This window comes from Ambystoma mexicanum, chromosome 4q (genome assembly GCF_040938575.1).
Source record: "Ambystoma mexicanum isolate Mex_15411 chromosome 4q, UKY_AmexF1_1, whole genome shotgun sequence".
NCBI lineage: Eukaryota > Metazoa > Chordata > Amphibia > Caudata > Ambystomatidae > Ambystoma > Ambystoma mexicanum.
The window spans coordinates 1,288,317,282-1,288,339,653 of record NC_090928.1 but is presented as its reverse complement, the minus strand read 5'-3'; the positions used below and the strand labels follow the sequence as shown (position 1 = coordinate 1,288,339,653).

General features: G+C 46.3%; 1 protein-coding gene across 2 annotated transcripts in view; it reads right to left on the bottom strand.

Moving 5' to 3' along the window:
* The window catches only part of PEX6 (peroxisomal biogenesis factor 6), an 846,859-nt gene that overhangs the window by 488,854 nt on the left and 335,633 nt on the right, over nt 1–22,372 (bottom strand). For both annotated transcript variants that reach the window (XM_069608918.1, XM_069608917.1), the window contains exon 6: nt 17,202–17,313. In XM_069608918.1, coding sequence (XP_069465019.1) covers nt 17,202–17,313 — 112 coding nt within the window. The remainder of the gene's footprint in view (nt 1–17,201; nt 17,314–22,372) is intronic.

The window sequence follows — 22,372 nt, the reverse complement described above, 5'->3', positions numbered from 1 at the left end:
TCCTATATATTGGAGCCGTTGAGAAGGTGTCATTTGTGACTTCTTGAACTTTAGCAAGAAGGCCAGTCTGTGGAGGAAGTGGCATGTGACTTTCAGGTGATCTAGTGCCTGTTCAGCAGAACGTGCTCTGATCAGCCAATCGTCCAGGTACGGGTAGACGTGAATCCCCCCTCTCCTGAGGTGCACTGCCACTACTACCATTAGTTTGGTGAAGACCCTTGGGGCGGAGGTCAATCCAAATGGCAGGACTCGAAACTGATAGTGTAAGTCACTAACTACGAACCTCAGGTATTTTCTGTGCTCGAGATGAATCGGCACATGAAAATAAGCATCCTGGAGGTCCAATGACACCAACCAATCCAGAAGTTGAAGGGCCTGAAGGATCTGAGAAAGGGTAACCATCTTGAACTTGTCCTTCCTGAGGAACTTCTTCAAGTTTCTTAAGTCCAGGATGGATCTCAGTCCTCCGTCCTTTTTGGGGATCAAAAAATATGGGGAGTACCATCCCTTGTTCTCCGCTGCAGGTACCGGTTCTATAGCACCTTTCTCCGGCAGGGTTAAAACTTCCTGCTGTAGAAGCGGGTCTGAAAACTTCAAAGGGTGTCTCCTTGGTGGATAGCTTTGAGGTTGCGTTAGAAAAGGAAGGCAGTAACCTTGGGCTATTATTTCTAGAGCCCAAACATCTGAAGTAATGGCTCGCCATTCTTGCAGATGCTGTGACAGACTGCCTCCTACAGGTGTCTTGTGATGCAAGTCCTCAAAGTGGTTTTGTGGCGGTTGCTGCAACCGCTGATGGCAAAGAGGCTGTAGCTAGAGCTGGCTTTGCACGTTTTGCTCGTCCACCGCGAGTAGCCTTTCTCTGGCCCCTTTGACTGGCCATTCCTCTCGCCTTTCCTTATGAGGAGTAGTAACGAAAGGATCGTCCCCTCCAAGATTGACCTGGTGCACGAAAAGGCTGAGGTTGCCTGATGGCAGCTCCCAAAGACTTGGCAGCTGCCTTTGAGGTATGCAACCTCTCAAGGCTCTCGTCAGCCTTGCTGCCAAAAAGGTAAAAACCGTCAAAGGACATGTTCAGGAAACGGTTCTGCACGTCTGGTGCGAAACCCGACTTCTGTAACCATGCAAATCTGCGTATTACTGTGCTAGTGCCCATGGGCCTGCTCACACTATCTACAGTGTCCAATCCAGATTCAAGGGATTCTTGCATGGCCTCCTTTCCATCTCTAACAATGGCTAGGAAACCTTCCCTTTCGTCCCCTTCTGGTATGTGCTCCGCCGCCATCGCAATGCACTCCCACAGAGTGTACGAAAACTTTGCCAAGGCACATGTGGAGTTGGCTGATTTTAATGCCATACTCCACGCTGAAAATACCTTCCGTGCCCAGCCATCCACACGCTTATCGTCCCTGTCCGGAGGGACAGAAGGGTATGCCAGTTTGTTAGAAGCTGTGGCTGCTTGTATGACCAAACTCTCGGGAGTGGGATGCTTAGACAGATAGTCGGGGTCGCTACTGGCAGGGCGGTATTTTGAAGTAAGGGATTTATTCACTGGCGGAATAGAATCCGGAGTCTCCCAATTTTTGGCCACCCTATTTTGCAAGGCTACATGAAAAGGTAGAATTGGGTCTTTAGTAGGACCATGATCCAATATGTCTGTTAGATCATCTTGGATGAATTGGGCTAGAGGTCTGGCCCATCCTAAATAATCTATTACCTTGGTCATTAGCTGATGGTATGATGGACTGGCATGTTCTCCTGGTTCTGGTCTACCAAAGTCATTTTCAGGAGATATATCAATACCACTTGCATTGTGCAGTGATTCAACCAAATCCCTCATCCTGCTTTGTTCTAAAATCAGGCATTCCAGGACATTTGGGGTGCCATATTCTAGCCCAAAAGGTACATTCTCCTCATCAGATTTCTCCTGTTCCTCAAAAATTGAGGTCAGAGACTTGAACTCTTTCCTAGGAAGAGGTTTGAAAACCTTTTCTGGGAGAGGTGGAGGAGGAGTATTAATGGGCCCTGAAGGGATTACAGGTCTTGTAGCCTTCTCCTTCCCTTTTTCTGGCTGATTTTGCTGAACTGGGGGTTTCGGCGTCGAGGTCGACGTCGACAAAGGCGTTGATGGCGTAATACTCGTCTTCGACGGCGCTGGCTTCGATGGTGTCGAGGCACTCTTCGAAGACTTGCCCTTCGAGGTGTGTTCGGTCTTGGACGGCGTTGGTGAACTCGAGCGGTCGACTAGACTCGAGTAGCTTTTCTCTCTGGGCGTCCTAGAAGGGAATCGCTTCGGGACCTGGACTGATGCCTTTCGTGTCGAGGAGATTTCTCCTCAAGGGACCTCCACTTGACACTAGAGGCTCTACGGTCGGATTTGCAACCTACCTGTAGTTTTCCCCTCCTTTCTCGCAAGGCCTTCCCTATCATCGCCTGACACTTCGTACAGGCCTCCATGTCGTGGCCTTCTCCGAGGCACCACAAACACTCTCGCTGCGGATCTGTGATCGACATTTTTGAACCGCACGACTTGCACTTTTTGAAACCCGATCTCGGGGTCGTGGTCGGCGTCGATGACGAGGACATATTCGATATTTGCTATTCTCACAGAACTCGAGGCGTGCCGAATCTCCGAAGCAACGTATACTGCGAAAAAACAGAACTGAGGCCAACGGGCGGCGCGCGTGCTACTTATACACCCGATGACGTCACCCTCGACGGAGGCCTTCGAGGGACCATCGACTTGACGACATCGACGCACGGCACCCTCTAACGAAATTTCTTTTCCGAAGCAGCTAAAGCTGGATGGAATACATCCAAGATGAGGAATATGTTGGAGGACACAATCCACTCGAAATTGCTTTACTTGGCTGGGCAGTAGATTTGACTTCTTTTTGTTTATGGAGAAGTCCAATTGAAACAGCAGTTTGATTGTTTGCTGCATGTTTTGAGGGCACCTCTGGGGAGAGTCCTCAGTAATTAGCCAGTGTAAGTAATTGTACACTGGAATGGACTGCCTATGCAAGTGGGCGGCCACCACCACTAGGCCCTTCCAGAACACCCCGGGGGCTGATACAATGCTGAATGGTAGCACCTTGAATTGGTAGTGCTCGCTTCCCAATTTGAATTTGAGGTATTTTTGTGCTCTGTCATCATTGAAATATGGAAGTAGGCATCTTTCATGTCCAATGTTGCCATGTAATCCCCTATTTTTAATAGTGGGATGACTTCCTGCAGCATTGTCATCCTGAATTTGTGGGTTTTTACATACGTGTTTGCAGGGCACATGGTGCATTGTAAGTTATTTCTTTGGAACAAGGAAGTACACTGAATAAATACCTTAATTTTGTTCCATGAACGGCACCAGCTCGATGGCACCTTTCTGTATTAGGATTTGGATCTCCTCCTTGAGGATGTGGAGGTGTTCAGAGGACATTTGTCCTACACGCAGTGGATGGTAGAGAGGTGTTTCGAGAAACTCCACCGAGTATCCTTTGGCCACTGTATCAAGGACCCAGAGGTCTGACGTTATTCCCTCCCTTTGCTGGGCAAAGAGTGTTATGCGACCCTCCGACTGGGGACGCATGGGAGGGAACGTGGATCGGCATGTCATTTGGAGGCAGGGGCTGCTGTGCCGCTAGAGGCTGCAGCTCTGCCTCGTCCTTTCCTGCAGCAAACCCCATGCTGCTGGTACTGGTAGGATGTCTGAACATGCAGACTGTAAAAGGAGGGACCAGACATGCTTGCTCCGGCTTGGCCTTGTTTTCCTGAGCCTTGTGCCCGAAGGTTTTGGCGTGTGTTGAGCACTCCCCTTGGAACAAAGGGCTCGTTGGAAATCTGACCATGGGTCCTGATGGATTCATGCTCCTTCTTCGCTGTCTCCAGCTGGTCATCAACAGCTTTGCCAAAGAGGAGACCACCTTTGATGAGCATGTTAATCGGGTCTACCTGTGTCTGGCTTAAATCCTGAGTCTGCAAGCCAGGAATGCCTCTTCAGGAGAGTACCCTCTGCAATGATGCTTCCTGAGGTGTCTGCAGAATCCAAGACATCTTTCAGGATGCTTTGAGAGACCGGTTTATCCTTGGTGGTGATTTTAAGAAGGTGGGAGTAAGCTGGTTTCTGGTATTGAGTCCAGATGCCCTGACACCTCATCCTACTGGGTGCTGCTGTGGCTGGCAAGCAAGGTGGTGGTGTTTGCTATTCTTGTGAGGTACGCAGCAGAGGTCATGATACGCTTACCTAGCGTATAAAGTCTCTTGCACTCCTTGTTGCAAGGTGCCTCAGAGGTTGAGTGTGGAACGCCAGCTCTCTTTCTGGTAGTGGTCACCACAAGACAATCTGGCTTGCGGTGACCCTTAATGTAGAGGGGATCTGAAGGAGAAGGTCTGAAAGATTTCTGCACCCGTGGATTAACCGCCTTTGTAAGAGAGGGGGTAGACAGGGACAGAGAACCTTTTCTTGGTGGACTCCAGGAGTGGAATAGTCTGGCTAACAGGCTTTTTCTCATTGGGAATATCTGCAACAAAGTCACTCCCTGTGGGACTGGATTCCTCAGTGTTGATGCTAAAAAGGTGAGCAGCCTTTTTCAGCAGCTCATTGTAGAGACGTTGGTCTGCAATAGGAGAAGAGTGACCGCCCTACACCACAGAGGGATCAACAGCGTTGACAAGGATGAGGTATGGGTCGTCCTGGTCCTGAAAGTAGGTGTCCTCACCCTCTTGGCCGAAGTCACTGAATATCCACCCACATATCCTGGTCAGGTTGTGTGGACACATGTCCCCATAAAGAGGATCCTTGTAAAGGCTCATCGGGTGGCAGGGCTGGGGCAGGGAGAGGGGGCGTTTCTGACACTGGTGGAGGTATAGGATGCTGCTCAGCAGGCTTTGAGGGATTGGGCAGCTTACTTATGAAGTACACAAAGAATAACATTTTACCCATGGTGTCAAACTGTGACTGGGTCCAGGGGGCAGCAGACGGGATGAATCTTGTCGGCTCCAGAGTGACCTTTGAGGCCAATAGGAGGTGTTTTGATACAGTCATTGCTATTAGATGCGTGCCCTGTGTTTATATATACCAGATACTGCCAGATTCCTCCCCTTGCAAATTTTCGCATGGGACGCAGACTGCTGTGACATCATCACATACGTGTCATCGCATACGCGTTCCTGTGCCGTCAGGTCACTCACGACAGCAGTAGCAACAAACAAATTCACTGTAAGGTAAGGGGGGGTATGCTGCCTGGTGCTTGTGCTCTACTGAGCACACGACTTAAGTTTTATCCATACCGTGACCTAATACTATTATGAATATGGGGAAATGGAGAGAGATGTTAACTTTGGTCATTATGTCTTCTTTACCTGGGCACAGATATTTTCATCATGAAGTGCAACACAGTCTTAACCTGTTATAGGTGCGTTGGAAGACGCAGGTACTGGTTGATACCTTTGCTAACATATCTGCTATGTATTACTATTAAGTTGTGAATCTGCAGGCACATGCACTATTGTTTTTGTATAAACTAAATGTTACAATAAAAAACAAAACAAAAAAATAATTGTTTCTTTCTGTTCCATTTTAGTTATATAAAAATCATTTAACTTAAGGTAAAACAACTATGCATTCACAGATATGATATGATAATCTATGTAATGCATTTCACCATATGCTAACCAGTTACATATTGTTTTCTCTTCCCCTTTTTTGTTTCTGAATTGTTTTTCTTAATTGCTGTTGTGTGTAACATTGTTTTGCACTTCTAATGTTTTTGGGTTTGTTATAAAGGATAGTGTTTAGCCCTGAAGACATACAGATTTGTTCGCGAAATGCATTGGCAAAAAAAACACTAGGTCTATTTGTGCAGTGCCTTTTATGGCGCAATTAAAAAACGAGTCTAGACACAGAAATGACTTTGAGAAATGAAATTTAAATGAAGTTGAAAGCTTCGTAAAGTACACGTAGAGTTGTATTTGAAAAAGAGAGCACTTCGGTGGGCTCAGAGGGAACCCTGAACCCTTTGCTCTGCCAAGCAACATACCACTTGTGTGTCAGTCTCCTTACTTCTGCACCCTTACACTGTGTTCAGGAAAACCATCCTATAAGGCTGTTTAAGAAAGTCTGAGTAAGAACGAAAACGTAGCACAATCAGCATTAACATGGAAACCTATAAGCATGAGGCTCTTGTACATCTTAAAGTAGAGCAATGTAAATATGTGTGGAAATAAATAGGCATCCACTCTAAAGGTAACATATCTGAACTGATTCAAATGTTGATGGACTATCGAAAGTCCCAAAGTAGACTAGATAACGTAGGCTCAATATTGATTTGAGTGAGGATATTGAGGTAGAATGTGATTGGAGTGAAAATAACGATGAAGAGGAAGAGATAGCTATGGAGGAAGACTTCACACCACCTACAAGACCACCCTCAACTCTTCCTCCAAAGCCTACAGTCCCACCCATCATGTCTCCTACATTACTCTTGGAACTGGAAAAGCAAGTGTAGCTACACTTAGAGCATAGGAAACGGGAACTGAGAGAAAAGAAATTAATCGGAAGTTGGGAAATCAGAAATATGTCAATGTCAGATGCCTCCAGGGCCAGAAAACCAAGGTTACCCAAGGAACTGGCGAGTCAGTATGATGCGAAATATGATATCACTGACTGGTTGAAAACATGTGAGTTAGAATGCGACATGCAAGAAGTGGGTGTGGGTGACCAAATCCCTTGGGTCCTCTCTAGGCTCCCCCAGAATGGCTGTGATGCGATTCTGAAGATGGATGTTGTGGATAGAAATAAAACAGCTTGGTAAAACAAGCCCTCATAGCCAGATATGGAAAGACCCCATCCCAATATCTGAAAAGGTTTAGGGAGCATAGGAAGAAAGATGGTGTGACTTGGGCAACCTGGGTGTGCGAATCCCTGAAGAACTTAAATGGGTGGTGTGAGACAGGCATGGTATCAAGAGATGACACAGACAACAGATTTTAAGTTTCAAAGAATGTTTTGTTTCAATATCAGGATGTTGTAAGGTCTAACTTGCCCTATAACTAAGGTAGGGATTTCTCCGGCCTAAAGAAAACTAAGGAAAGTCTGTGTCTATAAGTCCAAAACAAAAGTCTGTCTGTGTGAAAAACGTATGCTTATCGTTACATCTAGAGAAAACGTGGTGTGGGGTTTTAGCCAACAAGATAGTGTTCAAAGTCTCAGCTCTTCTTAACTCAGAGTTCTTCTTGGGTTCCCTGTCCAAGTTCAACACAGCTCCAATGGTTGATTGTCTCTATAATGTTCCGTCAAATCTTGAAGTTCCCTTGCCCAAGTTCAATTCAGTATAGTTTACACAAAAAAGGAGGTCTTGAGGTTCCCTTGCCTAAAACAGCATTTATTAGTTCTTACAACTCTCAGGGTTCCCTTCTGCAAGATTTCACAGCAGCACTTATACTGCTTTCATCCGCTCAATGTTCAGTACAAGAAAACAAGGTCTACTTGATCCACATTCTGACTGGCTTACCAATTGTTTCACATTTCTTTATAAATCATTTCCAATGTGCTTGCTGGTAATCATTTAGGGCTCTCTGGTCTAGGCGCAGTTGTCAGACCACACGGTCTACCCATTTCAGGTCACGCAACCAGGAACCGTCAGCTTCTCCTTGACTTGATTTGTGATGTCTGTGACCTTCACAGTGGGGAACGCCATAGTCTAGGTGCAGTTGTCAGAGCACGCAGTCCACCCATTACAGGTTGCGCAACCATGAGTGCCCTTAACCGTGTTTGGGCACCCTTTTAGGCTCTTCTGCCGCAAGTGTCTGACTTCGCAAACTTGTATGCACTTTGGTTACTGTAACCATCTCCTGTTAATGTAACACTCCTTTGCATCAGTCTTTTGTTTTGCCATAGACTTATGGGCCTTTCTTAAATGATTGTTCGATATTCCATGTTTTCAATTTGCCCACATTGTTGCTTACATACAGTTGGACATTGAATATGTCCGTTTAACTAAAAATGTTCAGTCAGTGTTCAATATGCTGTGATCTTATTTTAAATAGCACTTTCAAATCAGTTCAGTATTCAATATAGTTCACATTCAGAAGGAGGCAGACTAGTTTTTGGCATTCTTGCAGATGTTTTATTAAAATAATAAGTGAAAAGGCCTTATTATCCCTAATCTGCAGATTTCGTTCCCTATGAAAACTAACTAGGGTGCTCGTAGTTTGTTGTGAAGTCCCTTCACTAATACAAAGCAACTTAAGTACAGGAGAATGACTCCTCTCCTGGATAGGCTTCCCCTACCCAAGTATATAATTCTTAGTCTTTGGTTCCTCTTTCTAATGACTTTGTAAACTTCTCAGAGTTCTCTCCTTTGAATTTGCCTTATGCTTTTCACAATTGGCTCTGAAAGTCTCTCTTTCGGTTCTCTGGGGAAATAGAATCCCTCTTTACGTTTTTCCTGTTCTCTGTATTCCTATGGTTCTTTAGCTCCTCCTGCGTATGATATCCGATATCAGGATACTCTTCTTCTGGTTTGCTGATTTTCTACTTGGGGCAAGTATAATAGAACCACTAATTAGTCTCATCTCCTTGGTCCCTTTTTTGCATCACTGGAACGAGTAAGATGAGTCCTGTAATGATGCTCATGCTCTTGATTCTCTTTCGTTTCATGGGGATGACCCGTAATAATTCTCACAATTTGCTCTTTCCTGTATCACTGGGATGAGTAGGATGAGTCCCCTGGTGAGTCTCACTCTCTGTTCTTTCTTGTATCACTAAGGCGAGTAGGAAGAGTCTTGGGATGGATTTCGCTCTCTCAGTTCTTTCTCGTTTCACTGGGTCACATAGGATGCTGGTATTCGTTATACCAGTGTTCCCACCCTGGTCTCCCGCCGTCCCCTTTAACATTTTTCCCCACAGGTTGGCATCACCGGGCCTGCATGCAGAATAGAGACTTTCTTTGTTTGGTCAAGACAGCTTCCACTTTCCCTCGACTCCCTCTGCCTCTTGTCCACGGCACTAGCATTACATCGGTCTCGACAGTGTTGCGGGACTGCACAGTCCACCTCTCATGGGTCACGCTACCACTCACGACTGGCTCTCTCTCTTAAGGTTATCTTCCCCCTGGCTTCTCGTGCATGTCAGCTGATTGCTTCCTTCCGGCGGAGGATCTCTTGATCTCGGTTAGCTTTCACGACACTACTGATTTGAAACTCCTGGGTTTCACTTTTCTCTGACTCTGACCGTGGTTCTTCTTTCCTTTTTATAATACATTGCTGGGCCCTTCCGAGTGGAGGATTACAGTCCTTTTTCTCTTCCAGTTGAGCACTCTCCATTACTTGCTCATTTCTAACCACTGAGCGATCTGTATTACTAGCTCTCTTCTTCGTCACTGTAGTTTTACCAGCTATTTTTTCAGGTGGGATCTTATGGCACTATAACAAACAGTGGCTTGGCCTGCTGGATCTTTCTGAAGCCTTGGTGTTACTGTTGGTCCAATAGAGGGCTTTAAAGAGTTCCCCTTTGAAATGGGAGTCCTTGTTCCCAAGAGGGGAGTCTCTCTCTGTGAGGTCCCATTTGCCGCCATACCTAGGGGGAATATTACATCGCTGGCTCCCCTCCCTAGCCTCACAAGGAAAGGCTCCCCCCTGGGGGGAAGTGACTGAATCACACGATTAGTCACTGGGTGCATGCTAAATCTAGCAGATGCTTACTTTGCTTAGGTTGCACAGTGGCAAACATTATCTCAAACTAATACCAGCACTGATTAAATGGATCACTCGCTTACTGTACAATTCTATGAGCAAATCCAAGTGCATTGAATGGTAAACAGAACTGGTTTTGTTACATTTATTTTGAGAACTTCAGTGTCAAACTGACTTCAGGAAGCAGTGGAGGGCTGAACAACAAAGGATTTATTGGAATACAGTGGGTAAGGGGATTTTGCTGCGATACAGTATTCTGTTTCTTTTGTCTGATGCGATAGACTTATTATCGCAGTACGAATGTCTGAGTCTTTAGGAAACGTGGCACACCGGCCATACTGAGATAAAAGACTACAAGCATCATTATGAGCTTGGAGGCATTAGCAGTGCGTGTAACTGTGGGATTCTACCCAATAATGATTTGTGATTAGTCCCCATTCTGAAGCCCCATGGGACTCATTGGGAATTGAAGTAAACACTCTAGGAGTTAATTCCAATGCAGGCAAATCCTCCATGCATATGCCTACCTTCTGTTGGGTTTGCAACTCGTAATTGGGAATAGTGAAAACATTGGCGGGCGTATTGTTAATTTTAAACATCTAATGAGGTCCAATGTATCATTCGCCATGCCAGTTAAGGTGCAGCATGCTAACTGTATGGACAATACTAGGGGAAACATGACAGTATTAAGATATTGGAGGAGTATGAAATGAAAAACCAGGGCATCTTGCATTTCAGGCTTGAACAGCAATTTTCTCATGTTTTACTTATTTATCTACATAAACCTGTCCCGTAGGAACTTTGAAAAATTCTTTAATACGGCGAGGAAGAATGCACATTATGAAAGGATTCTCACCAAGGGGAGTCTGATTATGGGGGTTCAGGAGATCTCAATGCCCAGTTTCAACACTATGTTATGACTGATGGGATTAGACAACTGACTTGGCTTTCAGTATCCCCTCTACGGAATTTCCCTAAATTTGCACAAACCCTAAGGGCAAATCATGCTCAAGAGTATTAACACAAATGGGATCTATCATATGGCTGGCATGTTTGCTATAGGCCAACTCGCCAAATCAACTGTGTTGTTATGCCGGGGCGGTTTTTAATTGATTATTTGGACATTGTAACCCCTTCAGAATGCCAGAACTTGAAAGTGATCACATGGTGCTAATGGAAAACTTTGATAAAGACAAGCCAACGAAACTGTAATTGCATGGATGGAAGAAGTTACTTACCTGAAACTTTTGTTCTCCTGCATGGGTCTGGCATGGATTCACATGCTCATGAATATTCCCCGTCGTCAAGCCGGGAATCCTCAGTAAAAAAAAGAAAGCAGTATTGCTTTAAAAGCTTAAACTGCCTTTCGTCTTGTTATCCAATCACTGTAGACTGGTTCACACTGCACCCATTCAATGATGATCTTCGCCCCCGAGTCCCACCCCCGGCAGCCATCTTAAGATTGGAAGCATGTGAGGTGCCAGTATGAACCAAGAAGAGCCACAGCGGGGACGGAGGGAGGGTTCTCATGCAAGTCCATGCGAGACCCATGCTGGAGAACAACAGTTACAGGTAAGTAACTTGTTCCTTCTCCAGCAAGGGGTCTGGCATGGATTCACATGCTCATAAATATGATTATACAGCAGTAACACACACAGCCACGGGAGGTGGCTGGGCTCAACAGAAGTACAACTCTTACCCCTTAAACAAACAGGTTGCGCAGCACTTCTTGGCCGACACTGGACTCCTCCCTGGAATCCCTGTCGACACAGTAGAATCTTGTGAAGGTGTGCGTCTACCTCCACGTAGCAGCCTTGCAAATGTCCAACAGAGGAACACCAGAGGGAAATGCCGTCATGGCAGCAATGGTTATGGTGGAGTGGGCCCTCGCCCGGCCTGGAAGGGGTCTGTTGGCCAGACGATGACAGTGCATGATGCAGCCTGAGAGCCATATGGCTAAGGAAGCCTTGGACAGGGCTGTTCCTTGATTAACAAGACCAGGTTCCCAAAGTTGAGAAGTCTTCCTGAAATCCTTTGAGCGGGCCACATAGAACTCCAAGGCACGAGCAACGTCCAGCATATGCAGCGACCGTTTAGCAGCCGAAACTGGATTCGGGAAGAAGATAGGAAGTACCAAAGGTTTGTTAAGGTGAAACTCAGATGGAACATTAGGCATGAAGGAGGGGTGAGTGCGGAGCACCGCTCTGGTAGGTTGCAATGATAAGTAGGGGGCTTTGCAGAAAAGAGCTTGAAGCGCCCCGATCCGTTTGGCCAAAGTGATCGCCACCAGGAACGCAGCCTTCCATGAAAGAAACTTAAGAGGAGCACGATGTAGCAGCTCAAATGGAGGGAAAGACCTGAATAGACCTTTAATGAATTCCTTGACAAGCCTGTGTGACCATCAAGATGGCTTTGTACGTGAAAAAGTGTCATGCGAAATAGCTGCTAGATGCACCTTGATGAAGGCCAGACTAAACCAGACTTGGCCAGTGGGAGCAGGTACGGCAAAAGCTGGGGAGCAGTGACAGGTAGCGGTGTGATGCCCCGAATCCTGCACCACACCGTGAATCATTTCCATTTGTGACTAATACTATAGCGTAGAGGACACTCTGGCTTAGGCAAGAATATCTTTGAATTCCACCAGAAGGTCGTAGTGGCCAAACTGTAAGGCCGCAGGAACCAGACCGTGAGGTTAATTGACGCTGGATTGTGATGCAGGATAGTCTCGCCTTCTCTGGAGAGCAGGTCGAGAAGAGGAGGCAGCTTGATGGCTGCTGCCACTGACAGGCGGAGCAGGTCCGGGTACCATACCTGGCAGGGACACGCTGGGGCGATGAGAATCATCTTGCAGTGGCATTGCTTCATTGTGTAGATGACATATAGCAGGAGAGTAATCAGAGAAAAAGCGCACAAAAATTGGCCCTCCCATCTGAGTGAGAAGGCGGTCCCCAAGCTCCCAGCGGAAGAAACCTGCTGGCAAACTGCTTGCAATTGAAGATCACTGTTGTGACAAACAGATCGATTTGTGGGCCACCCCACGGGCGTAACAGGAGGGCCACTTGGTCCTGCTGCATCTCCCATTCGTGACCGGACCAATGTTCCCTGCTGAGGGTATTCGCTACAGTGTTCCTTATGCCTGCTAGGTGAAAGGGTACAAGTAACATGTTTTGCAAGATCGCCCCGTGCCATAGGGTTTGCACTTCCACAGAAATAGCAGGGAATTGGGTCCAACCCTGCTTCCTGATGTAGAACATCATGGTGGTGGTGTTGTATGGGAAGATCCTCACTACTAGGCCCTTTAGCTGAGGCAAGAACGACTTGAGGGCTCACAACACGGGCCGAAGTTCCAGCACATTGATGTGCAGATTCTTCTCCTCCGGCAGCGAACGAACCTTGGTGTACGACTGTCCGGTGTGGGCCCCTCATCCATCTTGCGAGGCACCTGTGCTGACTGTTGCCTGGAAGGGAGGGGACCGGAATAGAGAGCCCTGAGTAAGGTGCAAGCACACTAACCAAACCAAAAGAGTTGATGGCTGGAAGGTTTAGAATAGGACTGATATGTTTAGGATATTTCTTCTCTGTGAAAGATAGTGAGCTAAAGACTCTGGGTAAGTCTCTCATAACCAGGACTAATGTCTGGCAGAGGTACTCCCAGGACCCCCCTTGTTAATTTGCAAGCACACTAACCACCATTGGATGGATTGCCTGAATTCCCAGTTGAGTGTCAACTTGTCTGTCCAATTGCCCATGGCTTGGCGCCACCTGTTGTCCAGGAACTCCTGGAGCGGCCACATTTGCAGCCTGCAGAACGGGATCAGGTGTATGCAGGATGACATCATGCCCAGCAGCGATTTGATTGCTAGGATGGTTGCTGATCGGATGGTGGATAGACGATGCACCTTCCCCAGGATGACCATCACTCGGTCCTCCGAGGGAAAAGCTAGGGATGCCACTGTGTCGAGGCGGGACCCTTGAAACAGCATGTCTTGTGATGGCGTTGTGCAACTCTGTGGATAATTGATAGAGAATCCGAGCTCTGTCAGTAGCTATATGGTCTCCTGCGTGTGTTGCGTTGCTAGGCTCTGAGAACGGGACCAGATGAGCCAGTCGTACAGTTAAGGGTAAGCGTGTATGACCTTGAGACGTAGATGTGCCGCCACCGGGCCAAAGCACTTAATAAATACTCTTGGAGCTGACTTCAAGTCAAAGGGTAGCGCCTCGAACTGATATCGACACCCTAGAACTATGAAGCACAGGAATTTCTGATGTTTTGGGTGAATGGGGATTTGAAAGTAGGCATCCTCCAGATTAAGTGTTGTCGTGAAATCCCCTTCCTCCAATGGGCCTAGCACTTGCTGCAATGTGACCATCCTGAACCTATGGGATTTTAGGTATTTGTTGAGGCGTCGTAAGTCCAGGATTGGGTGCCTCCCCCTGACTTCTTTCAGCCCAGAAAGTATCTGGCATATGCTCCAGAGCCCAGAGTCGCAGCTGCACCTCCTGGAGCAGCTGGACAGTATGTTGTTCCTTCCTCGTTACCGGTGGAATACAAGGGCAGCTGCGTTCCAACCCCAGCGTGTGTCCTTGCTGCAGAAAGTCCAGCACCCATTTGTCTGCAGCAATGTTTTTCCAGGCATCAACGAAATCTGACAGACGGCCCCCACTGGGGTGTGGACGTCGGAGCCCGGGCCCTGGGCTAAGTCAGGCCTGCTTGTTCGTTTGTGTCTTCCCCTTCAGGGGCCAACCGCACTGTGAGTCCCGCCCACGTAGGCTTGAAATCGACCTCTATACGATTCCCGTGCTGTGGTGCAAGAAGGCTGATGGTGGGAAGTGAAGGCGTATCCTTTGGAGGATCTTCGAAATGTACTTCTTGAGGATCTAAAGCAAGAAGCGTGGCGCTGCTGCAGGGCTCCTAGTGACCTCACCGTCTTGGATGTCCGTCTTGATGGCCTGTAACGTCTCATCCACTTCCTTTCCAAAAAGATTATCCCCTTCAAAGGGCATATCCACCACCTTGACTTAGATGTCTGGCCTAAAATTGGTGGCTTTTAGCCAGCCTTGGCGCCAGAGCGCTATGCCATTCCCCATTTGGCAGAAGCCCGAATCTGCGACATCCATCGTCACTGTGATGGCATGATCAGAGGCCACCTCTCCTTCCTGAAACAGAGAGAGAGCTTCCGTCCACTTGTCGTCCGGCAAGAAATCTAGGAGCGGGCCCAGCTTGAACCATAACTCCCTATCATAACAGGCAAGGATGGCTAGTGCTTTGGTGGCGTTGATGGTAGATGCTGAGGTGTATATAATGCGCTTCCCAAATGCATCAAGCTTTTTCTCTTCCTGGTCTGGTGGGACCATGGACTTGGAGGATGGGTTCGCAAACTGTTTGCTTGCGACGGCCGAGCCCACTGAATCCGGAGATGCCTGTGAACTGAGACATTTGGGGGCTGAGTCCGGTACCCTGTACTTTTTCTCAAGCCTGTGCCGCTTCGCTGGTGCGGAGCTTGGGGACGTCATCAAGGCTAGACCCTCTTTCCCATACCTCGTACAATAACGGGAACAGCAATACTGTGTTCCTGGCTGATGCTTGTGTTTGGTAGAGGAAGCCTTTCTTCGTCTCCTCAGGCACTAAATTAAAAAAGGTGGATACCCTCGCCATCATGGAGTGTAATGAGCCAACCTCATCTGCAGGTTAAGTTCTGGAGGTATCATCGGCACCTACTGGTTCTCCATCGGCTGGGACGAAGTCATTAAAGTCCTCCATGTCTGTGTATGTCGTAGTGTCAGTCTGTGGTGCCTCACCTGGCAGTGTCGGGACATGCAGTGGTGACAGTGGTCATCTCGGGGTGGCCTAGCAACCAGAGAAGTGAGCACTGTAAAGATGTCCTGGGACATATACCTTGAGGCTTGGGGGGGGGGGGGGGGGGTTGGGGAGGGCTGGGCTCACCAGAGGAGGGCTGGTGCGCCTCACTGGGCTTGTGTGCTTTTGTGAACCAATGTCTACAGGGATGTTGCATCCTGTGTCCAGGCATTCCTGTAGTGTCTCAACTTCGGAGATAGTGTAAATGGCAAAAGGACCACTGGAGCTCTCTGTGTGACCTACCACCCATTTCGAAAAGGACATCCGCCTGTGGCAATAGGTCAACGCTACGACCGGTGCCTACACCAACTTGGTAGTGGTGATCGACCAATCAGTAGTCGTGGTGGGAGCGGTCGTAGGGCTTGGAGACAGCGAAACCCTCGCTGAAGGTTTGGACAGCAGTTTTCCATTGCTCGTCAGGAATCGACGGGATCGTTGATGAAGGGACTGTCAACGAAGATGTACCCACTGCAGCTGCTGACAGAACAACAGTCGACGGGGGGGGGTCTATTCGACGGAATCGTAGTCGCAGGAGCCATAGACAACAGCTTTGCAGTTGCCGACAAAGCCGTGGATGTGGGCATCGCCGAGGGCTTTGATTAGGATTCCCTCCTGTAGTGCTTCTTAGGTTTCTCCTGTGATGAAACATCATTCTTTGAGGACCTTCTCCGTGACATGCCGGCCACTGGCAAGCTCACCGTAGACGGGTAAGGAGACGGGGAGCGCATGTGCCCTGCACTAGGAGCTGCATGCGCAGCGTTACTAGCCGGATCAACAGCCTGGCGCTTCGCCTTACAGGTGCCCTCTGGGGGTACATCCTCGGCCGATCTCGACCTTTTACACAAGGGAGAACGTTCTGCAGTGCATGAGCTATGCCTGAAGGCCACACCAGGGGCCCTGTCCTCTTTCAACCACGCCACCAGCTGTCCGTAGCGGTCCCTCTTGGTTTTGGCCGGGAAACTCGGCAGATGTAGCATTGGTCCTCTTCATGATCGGGATGCAGACAGTAGAGACATCTTGTGTACTTGTCCTCGTAGATGTTCCTCAAGCCACACCGGGAGCAGAGCCTGAACAGACTCCTCCTGCCTTCTTCCGACATGGCGTGGTGCAAAGTAGGCCTCACTAGGCATCCCCAAGTTGACATGAAGTGTAGACATCGAACTTCACTGGCAACGAAGCTCTGTTACCGGAACTGACTAGGCGTCAGCGGTTCACAAAGATTCTTTAAAATTTAGATATTTTTCATCAAAACCCCCACCCCAACAAATATCGAAAAAGGTTGGAGAGCAAAACTCGAGGATGGTCATGGGGGCGGGACTCAGGGAGACGATCATCATTGGATGGGTGCTGGGTGCTATATGACCCGGTCTACCAGTGACTGAATAGCAAGACGAAAGGCAGTATTCAAGCTTTTGAAGCAATACTGATTTCTTTTTCTTACTGAGGATTCCCGGCCTGACGACAGAGAATATTCTTGAGCATGTGAATCCAAGCCAGACGCCATGCTGGAGAAGCTACCTTAAGATTGAGGGGTAAAAGAAGGCTCGAATGCAACAGAAGCTGAATTATCACAGATTTTAGGGGGAGGAGATAAAACATTGCAAAGCATTACATGTTAATTTGCTTTAATTCCCACATAAAGGTATAGAATAAGTACCTGGTATAGGTGGAGACTTAGGCGGCTGCAGGCAGCACGCACGGCTGTCATCTTCCCACTGCTGCTTGGTCCAGAGAGCAGAATCGTCCCACCTCCATCCATGACCAAAAACCTAAATAACAGAAATGGAGTCACCAAAACTCTGAAGCAAATGGGGATACTAGTCAAAGAAGGACCCCGTCATTGCCGCCTGCTAATGGAAAGAATAGAACATCTAACTGCTATCGATCACAAGCCTCTTGCAATGCAGTTGAACATGCAGTCGCAGATTGAGAAAAACACAAGACAGTCCTGACAGGCAGTTTAAATCCAGACCAGCACCTGCGAGGGAACAGCTAACAGAGCGGGGCTCACCACATCATGACCGTCACCCCCAGAGAAAGACAATGAACCAAAATTGAGAGACTTACCAAACACTACCCAGCACCCACAGAGCAATCACTAACCAGATAGATGGCCCACATCATGACCCATCACCCACAGAGAAGCCGTAAACAATGCTACTTCAGGCCTAAAAAATATAAAGCCACTGATGCCTGTTAGACGGGAGTAATTCTGCACCAATTATGCTCCTTGTGAGGAAGGATGTGCTACTTCATGTTCCTTACCGCTATGAAAGCTCCCCAAACTATTTCCATCCTTCCCCTGGAAGACAGTCAGGCGAGTGCCTGTAAAGGGGAAAGTGGGAGGACAGGACCACTGTAAAATCCCATCCCCTCCAGTCAAAACTTCCCAAGGCATGGATGTGGTCTCAGCAGCCCTGAAAAAACTGCCTATTGAGGGAAAGAAGTTAGAAGTATGAAGTCTGAATTTTGTCAATGTAGGTACTGTTCACACAGACCTCAGGAGCGTACAGTGACACTATTTGGTCTCTTTACAATTGTTTTTACCTGATATTCTACTCACCTATGTTAATGTCATGTCTGCTTGAATGTGAGCCATTCGTAATCCTCAATTGGTAACTATAATGGTGACATCCCTTTGACCTACAAAGCGCCTAATATGATCCCACACTGATCCTATAAGGATTTTCCCCAACTTAATTACTTTGCAGTGTCTTCTTTCTTAGTTGTTTTTGATGATTGTAATGCAATCAATGTTTTTAACACATGCAAAAAGGAGATCAAATGTGATGACCCATTGGTGTTGCTATTCCTGGGTGTTAGTGGTGAGACTAGGATTAAAAACAGAAAAATTATAGGTGCTATAGTAAGAGTTGCCTGGCTTGGAGCTTAAGGCTTCACTCCAGCTAGGCTAACCAGCCAATAAGAAGCAAAGTGACACCTCTATAATCAAGCAGATGTTGCAAGACAAAGAGAGAAGAAATCACGAGAACACGCTGGGTGTGGAATGTCAATGTTTTATTACCTTTTGGAAGTGTAGCCAGGGTCCTCGCAACCTCGGAATGTGGTCATCATATTTAGGCAAGCCTTGCGATTTCAACTAAACAAAGATGGTCTTATGATTTTCAAATTTTAGTGCATTGCTTTCTCATTAAATCAAAGGTTGTGGAGCGAAAGTAACCGTTCACTTGTAAAGATCACAGAAAAGGTAGTAATATGAAAAATGACCTTAACAGAGGTCATGGCATGACTGCCAAAAATGGCAGTTGCAACTTTGACTGAGCCCAGTGGGGTTGGCCCGGATGAAGGACATATCCACTCCAAAAGCGCAGTAAGGAGTCCCTATGCAGGAGGTTCCATCACAGACAGAATGGTGGGGTACCAACAACTGACATCAGGTCTGTACATCTCCCTTTATATTACTCATCACTCTATATAGGAGTGTCTGGTCAACTTGGCTACTCACCTGTGCCGATATCATGAAAAGCAACTCACAGGTAGGGATTCAAAATGGGGTTCCTCTGTCCTGCCTCTCAGAATACCGAGAGATATTCTGACGACTGTCTCTAGGGGATCTCTCTGGTAAATATGAGGATCACCCCATTTGATCTTACCCACATCATCACCTTCTTCTGCCAGGATAAAAGGTAAATTTCACAAATCACCTGAGCTATGAGGTCCCCGGTTTGGACTCTCTATGTCTCAGAGCTGCCATTAAAGAGAGCTGATTCACCATTCCACAATACTCTCGATCAATCACTCTCGCTCCAACAACAATACCGTATTTCACTGAAAGTCCGGATTTAGGAGCGATCTGACCACAGGTTTCATCTGCCAGTGGAAACTAGGGACTGCCAGTGGAAACCAGGGACTGCCAGTGGAAACCAGGGACTGCCCATGGGGAAATATGTATTGTGGCAATTTAAAAAAAATATATTTTACAGTGGCAATGCTGGCATATAATTTGTGCATAGGCTTCTGCTTCCGAGTACTCTTGGTGACCCGACACCTATTGGAGATATTTCATAATACCCAATGTTTTACATCGCGCCAATTTCAGTGACAGAGTGTTTGGTAACAAGCGTTTCTAACTTCCATTATTACCACATTAGTGGTACTCCATCTCCAACCTTGGAAGGATGAAACCATGAGTGGGCAAGGGCGGGTATCAAACTCTTGTCAGAGTAGAAGTAGCTCATCATCTGATATGTGCAACTATGTGCAGAACTATACATTTACACACATGATCGATTGAATTGAATGACCTTTTACCCAGTTTTTCTAAAAAAAAAAAGTTCTGTAAAATGTATCAGTTCAAGCATATATTTGGATACATTTCTCAGGTGGCAATCACAATCCCTGAACCGTTCTAAATTACTTTGGCTCCGGTGCTACATACAGTCAATCGCACTAATTTAGGGGAAATATTAACACATCCAATAAGAAAAAAAAAAACACCAATTGCCACTGACCATGAATTATTCATAGTGGAGGTGATTCCTCAAGAGTCCCCCACCGCTGCTAGAAACAAATGCTGACTCAGCCACTGGGAAAATACAGGTGTTGCCAGAGTTCCGGGGGTGCTACATATGAGGCAAGAATCAGGCTGGTGAGGATGGAGGACCTCATCAAATGAAATTCAGATCCGGGTTCGACGACCACAAGGCTGCAAAAGGCAGACAGCCGCAGTAATCAGGAAGGTCTGCACAGGTAGCCTGCAGGTACTAGAGAACAACCACCAGCATCTGTTCCGAGGCTCAGACTTTAAGGACGTTGAAAAGGATGCTGGTCTCTGAAGAAACAGCAATGTTGGATGGAGCACAGATATGTTTGACTGTCAGGGACTGCATACAAAGAATACATTGTTTCTAGAATTAGACTGTCGCAGATGACTTCAAGAAATTAAGAATTCTGTTAGGTATTTCAGAGATTTTATTATCACATTTCACAACTTGACCGACGATGGACTGCAGGAAGACTAGATTAAGGGGAGTCCCTGGTCTATTCCTTAACCTCCTGTGGGCTCCCTCCACCCTAGCCCAGAGTCCCCTACTCCCCAGCCAGTAGTAAGGCAGGTCTAGCGATAGGTAATCCCTATGATCTATTCCTATCCTGAACTTTAAATGAGGGCCTAAAGGCCATAACCTCTCTATCTTACTAAATCTGGTGTTTTTTTTAATTTTTTTTTTATTGAATTTAGCTGAGAAACTCAACTTTTATCAACTTTGATCAAGTACAAAACTTACTTCATTATATCTTCATTTCAAAGAACAATACAATTACCATAAAAACAAAGAAAAAAAAAACATTATAATACAGAAAAAAGAAAAGAAAAACAAGGAGAAAAATTCAAAACAGGATAGGGACATATTAAAAGGAGGACGACATGTCCAAACATTGGATGTTAACATAACATGAAACACCAATACGTTAAAAGTAAGATAAAATAAAGGTGGACTAACACAATTGATTAATGCTAGACACCTATACCCACGCAGAGTAATACAAAAGAATCACTGAGCATGAGAATAAAATTGGGGATGTGCATCAGAGTTTAAAGAGACCCCGCAACCACCATATTTTCGCTGTACAATTAGTTTTTTTTTTTTAAATTTACATTTAGGTCAGTATTCAATTTTAAGGCATTCAGAAAGTTATATGTGGCAATGCGGATACTAATGATTCTTGTAGCTAGAATAGTAGTCCATCTGTGCTCTTCTGCCATCCAGCCAAAAAGGGTCAAATGTTTCCAAAAACACTTGGCTCTAAGATCCATTAAAGCTGGACATTCTACTATTAGGTGTTCTAATGATTCTTTGATGTTTTTATTTGTACAGAATCTACAAAAGTTCAGCTCATTCCCAATTTGTCGCCTCCTTAGCAACACATCTCTTGTTGGAAACAGGTTAAAGGCGGAGACGTAAAATGCAGGATCGCACTTGCGGCGTTGGAGACCTGAATAAATAACTTTCTAGTTCTCCCAACTTTTTATTAGAAAAAGCACTGATATTAAAGTCCTTGTATCTAAGGCAGAGATTTTGGGTCTTAATCCAATCCCTCTTATGGATTTTGTCTTTTGCCTTGGTAGGATTTGTAATAAGGAGCTCTATGCTTATGTCAGCATTGGCCAAGATTTGCAAAATGTATTTTGTCCAAGTAGTCACAAATTTGTGAGACGATGTTAACATATACTTGGACAAAATGGTTAGATTATCCGTGTGTGTATATACCAAACATTTGCGAAACAAGGCACATAATCGCCACTCATATTCCGCCAACAGCGACGTGAGGCCCAACTCGTGTCTCACCCAAGGGCCTGGAACGCATGAAGGTAAACGTAACACGGCTCTCCAGAATTTAGATTCCAATGTTGTTAGGAAGGCAGACTTAATTATGTTCAACGTTTCCAGACCATACAGTAATTTGGCCAGCACTTTTTGTCTCCAGAATACAACTACACAACTAATTGAGAACTTACCATATTTGTATAGTAGAATTCTAGACTGAGAAATTGCGGACACCAATTTATTCTCAAGAGCTCTCATCTGGGAATCCATTTGTGTGGTTCCATCTACCAAGATACCCAAATATAGATAGTTTACAACCACCTCTACACTAATGCCCTTGATCATCCAGTTCATTCTAGTTCTTTTGGTCACTCTGGGTGCATAATAGACAATTTGTGTTTTCTTCATGTTTATAATCAACTCATTGTCATCCAAATATGATCCCACGGCAGTCAACAGACGTTGTAGACCTGTCGGAGTTTTAGAAATTAAAACTAAATCGTCAGCATACCATAAGGCCCTTAAAGCAACGCCGTTCATC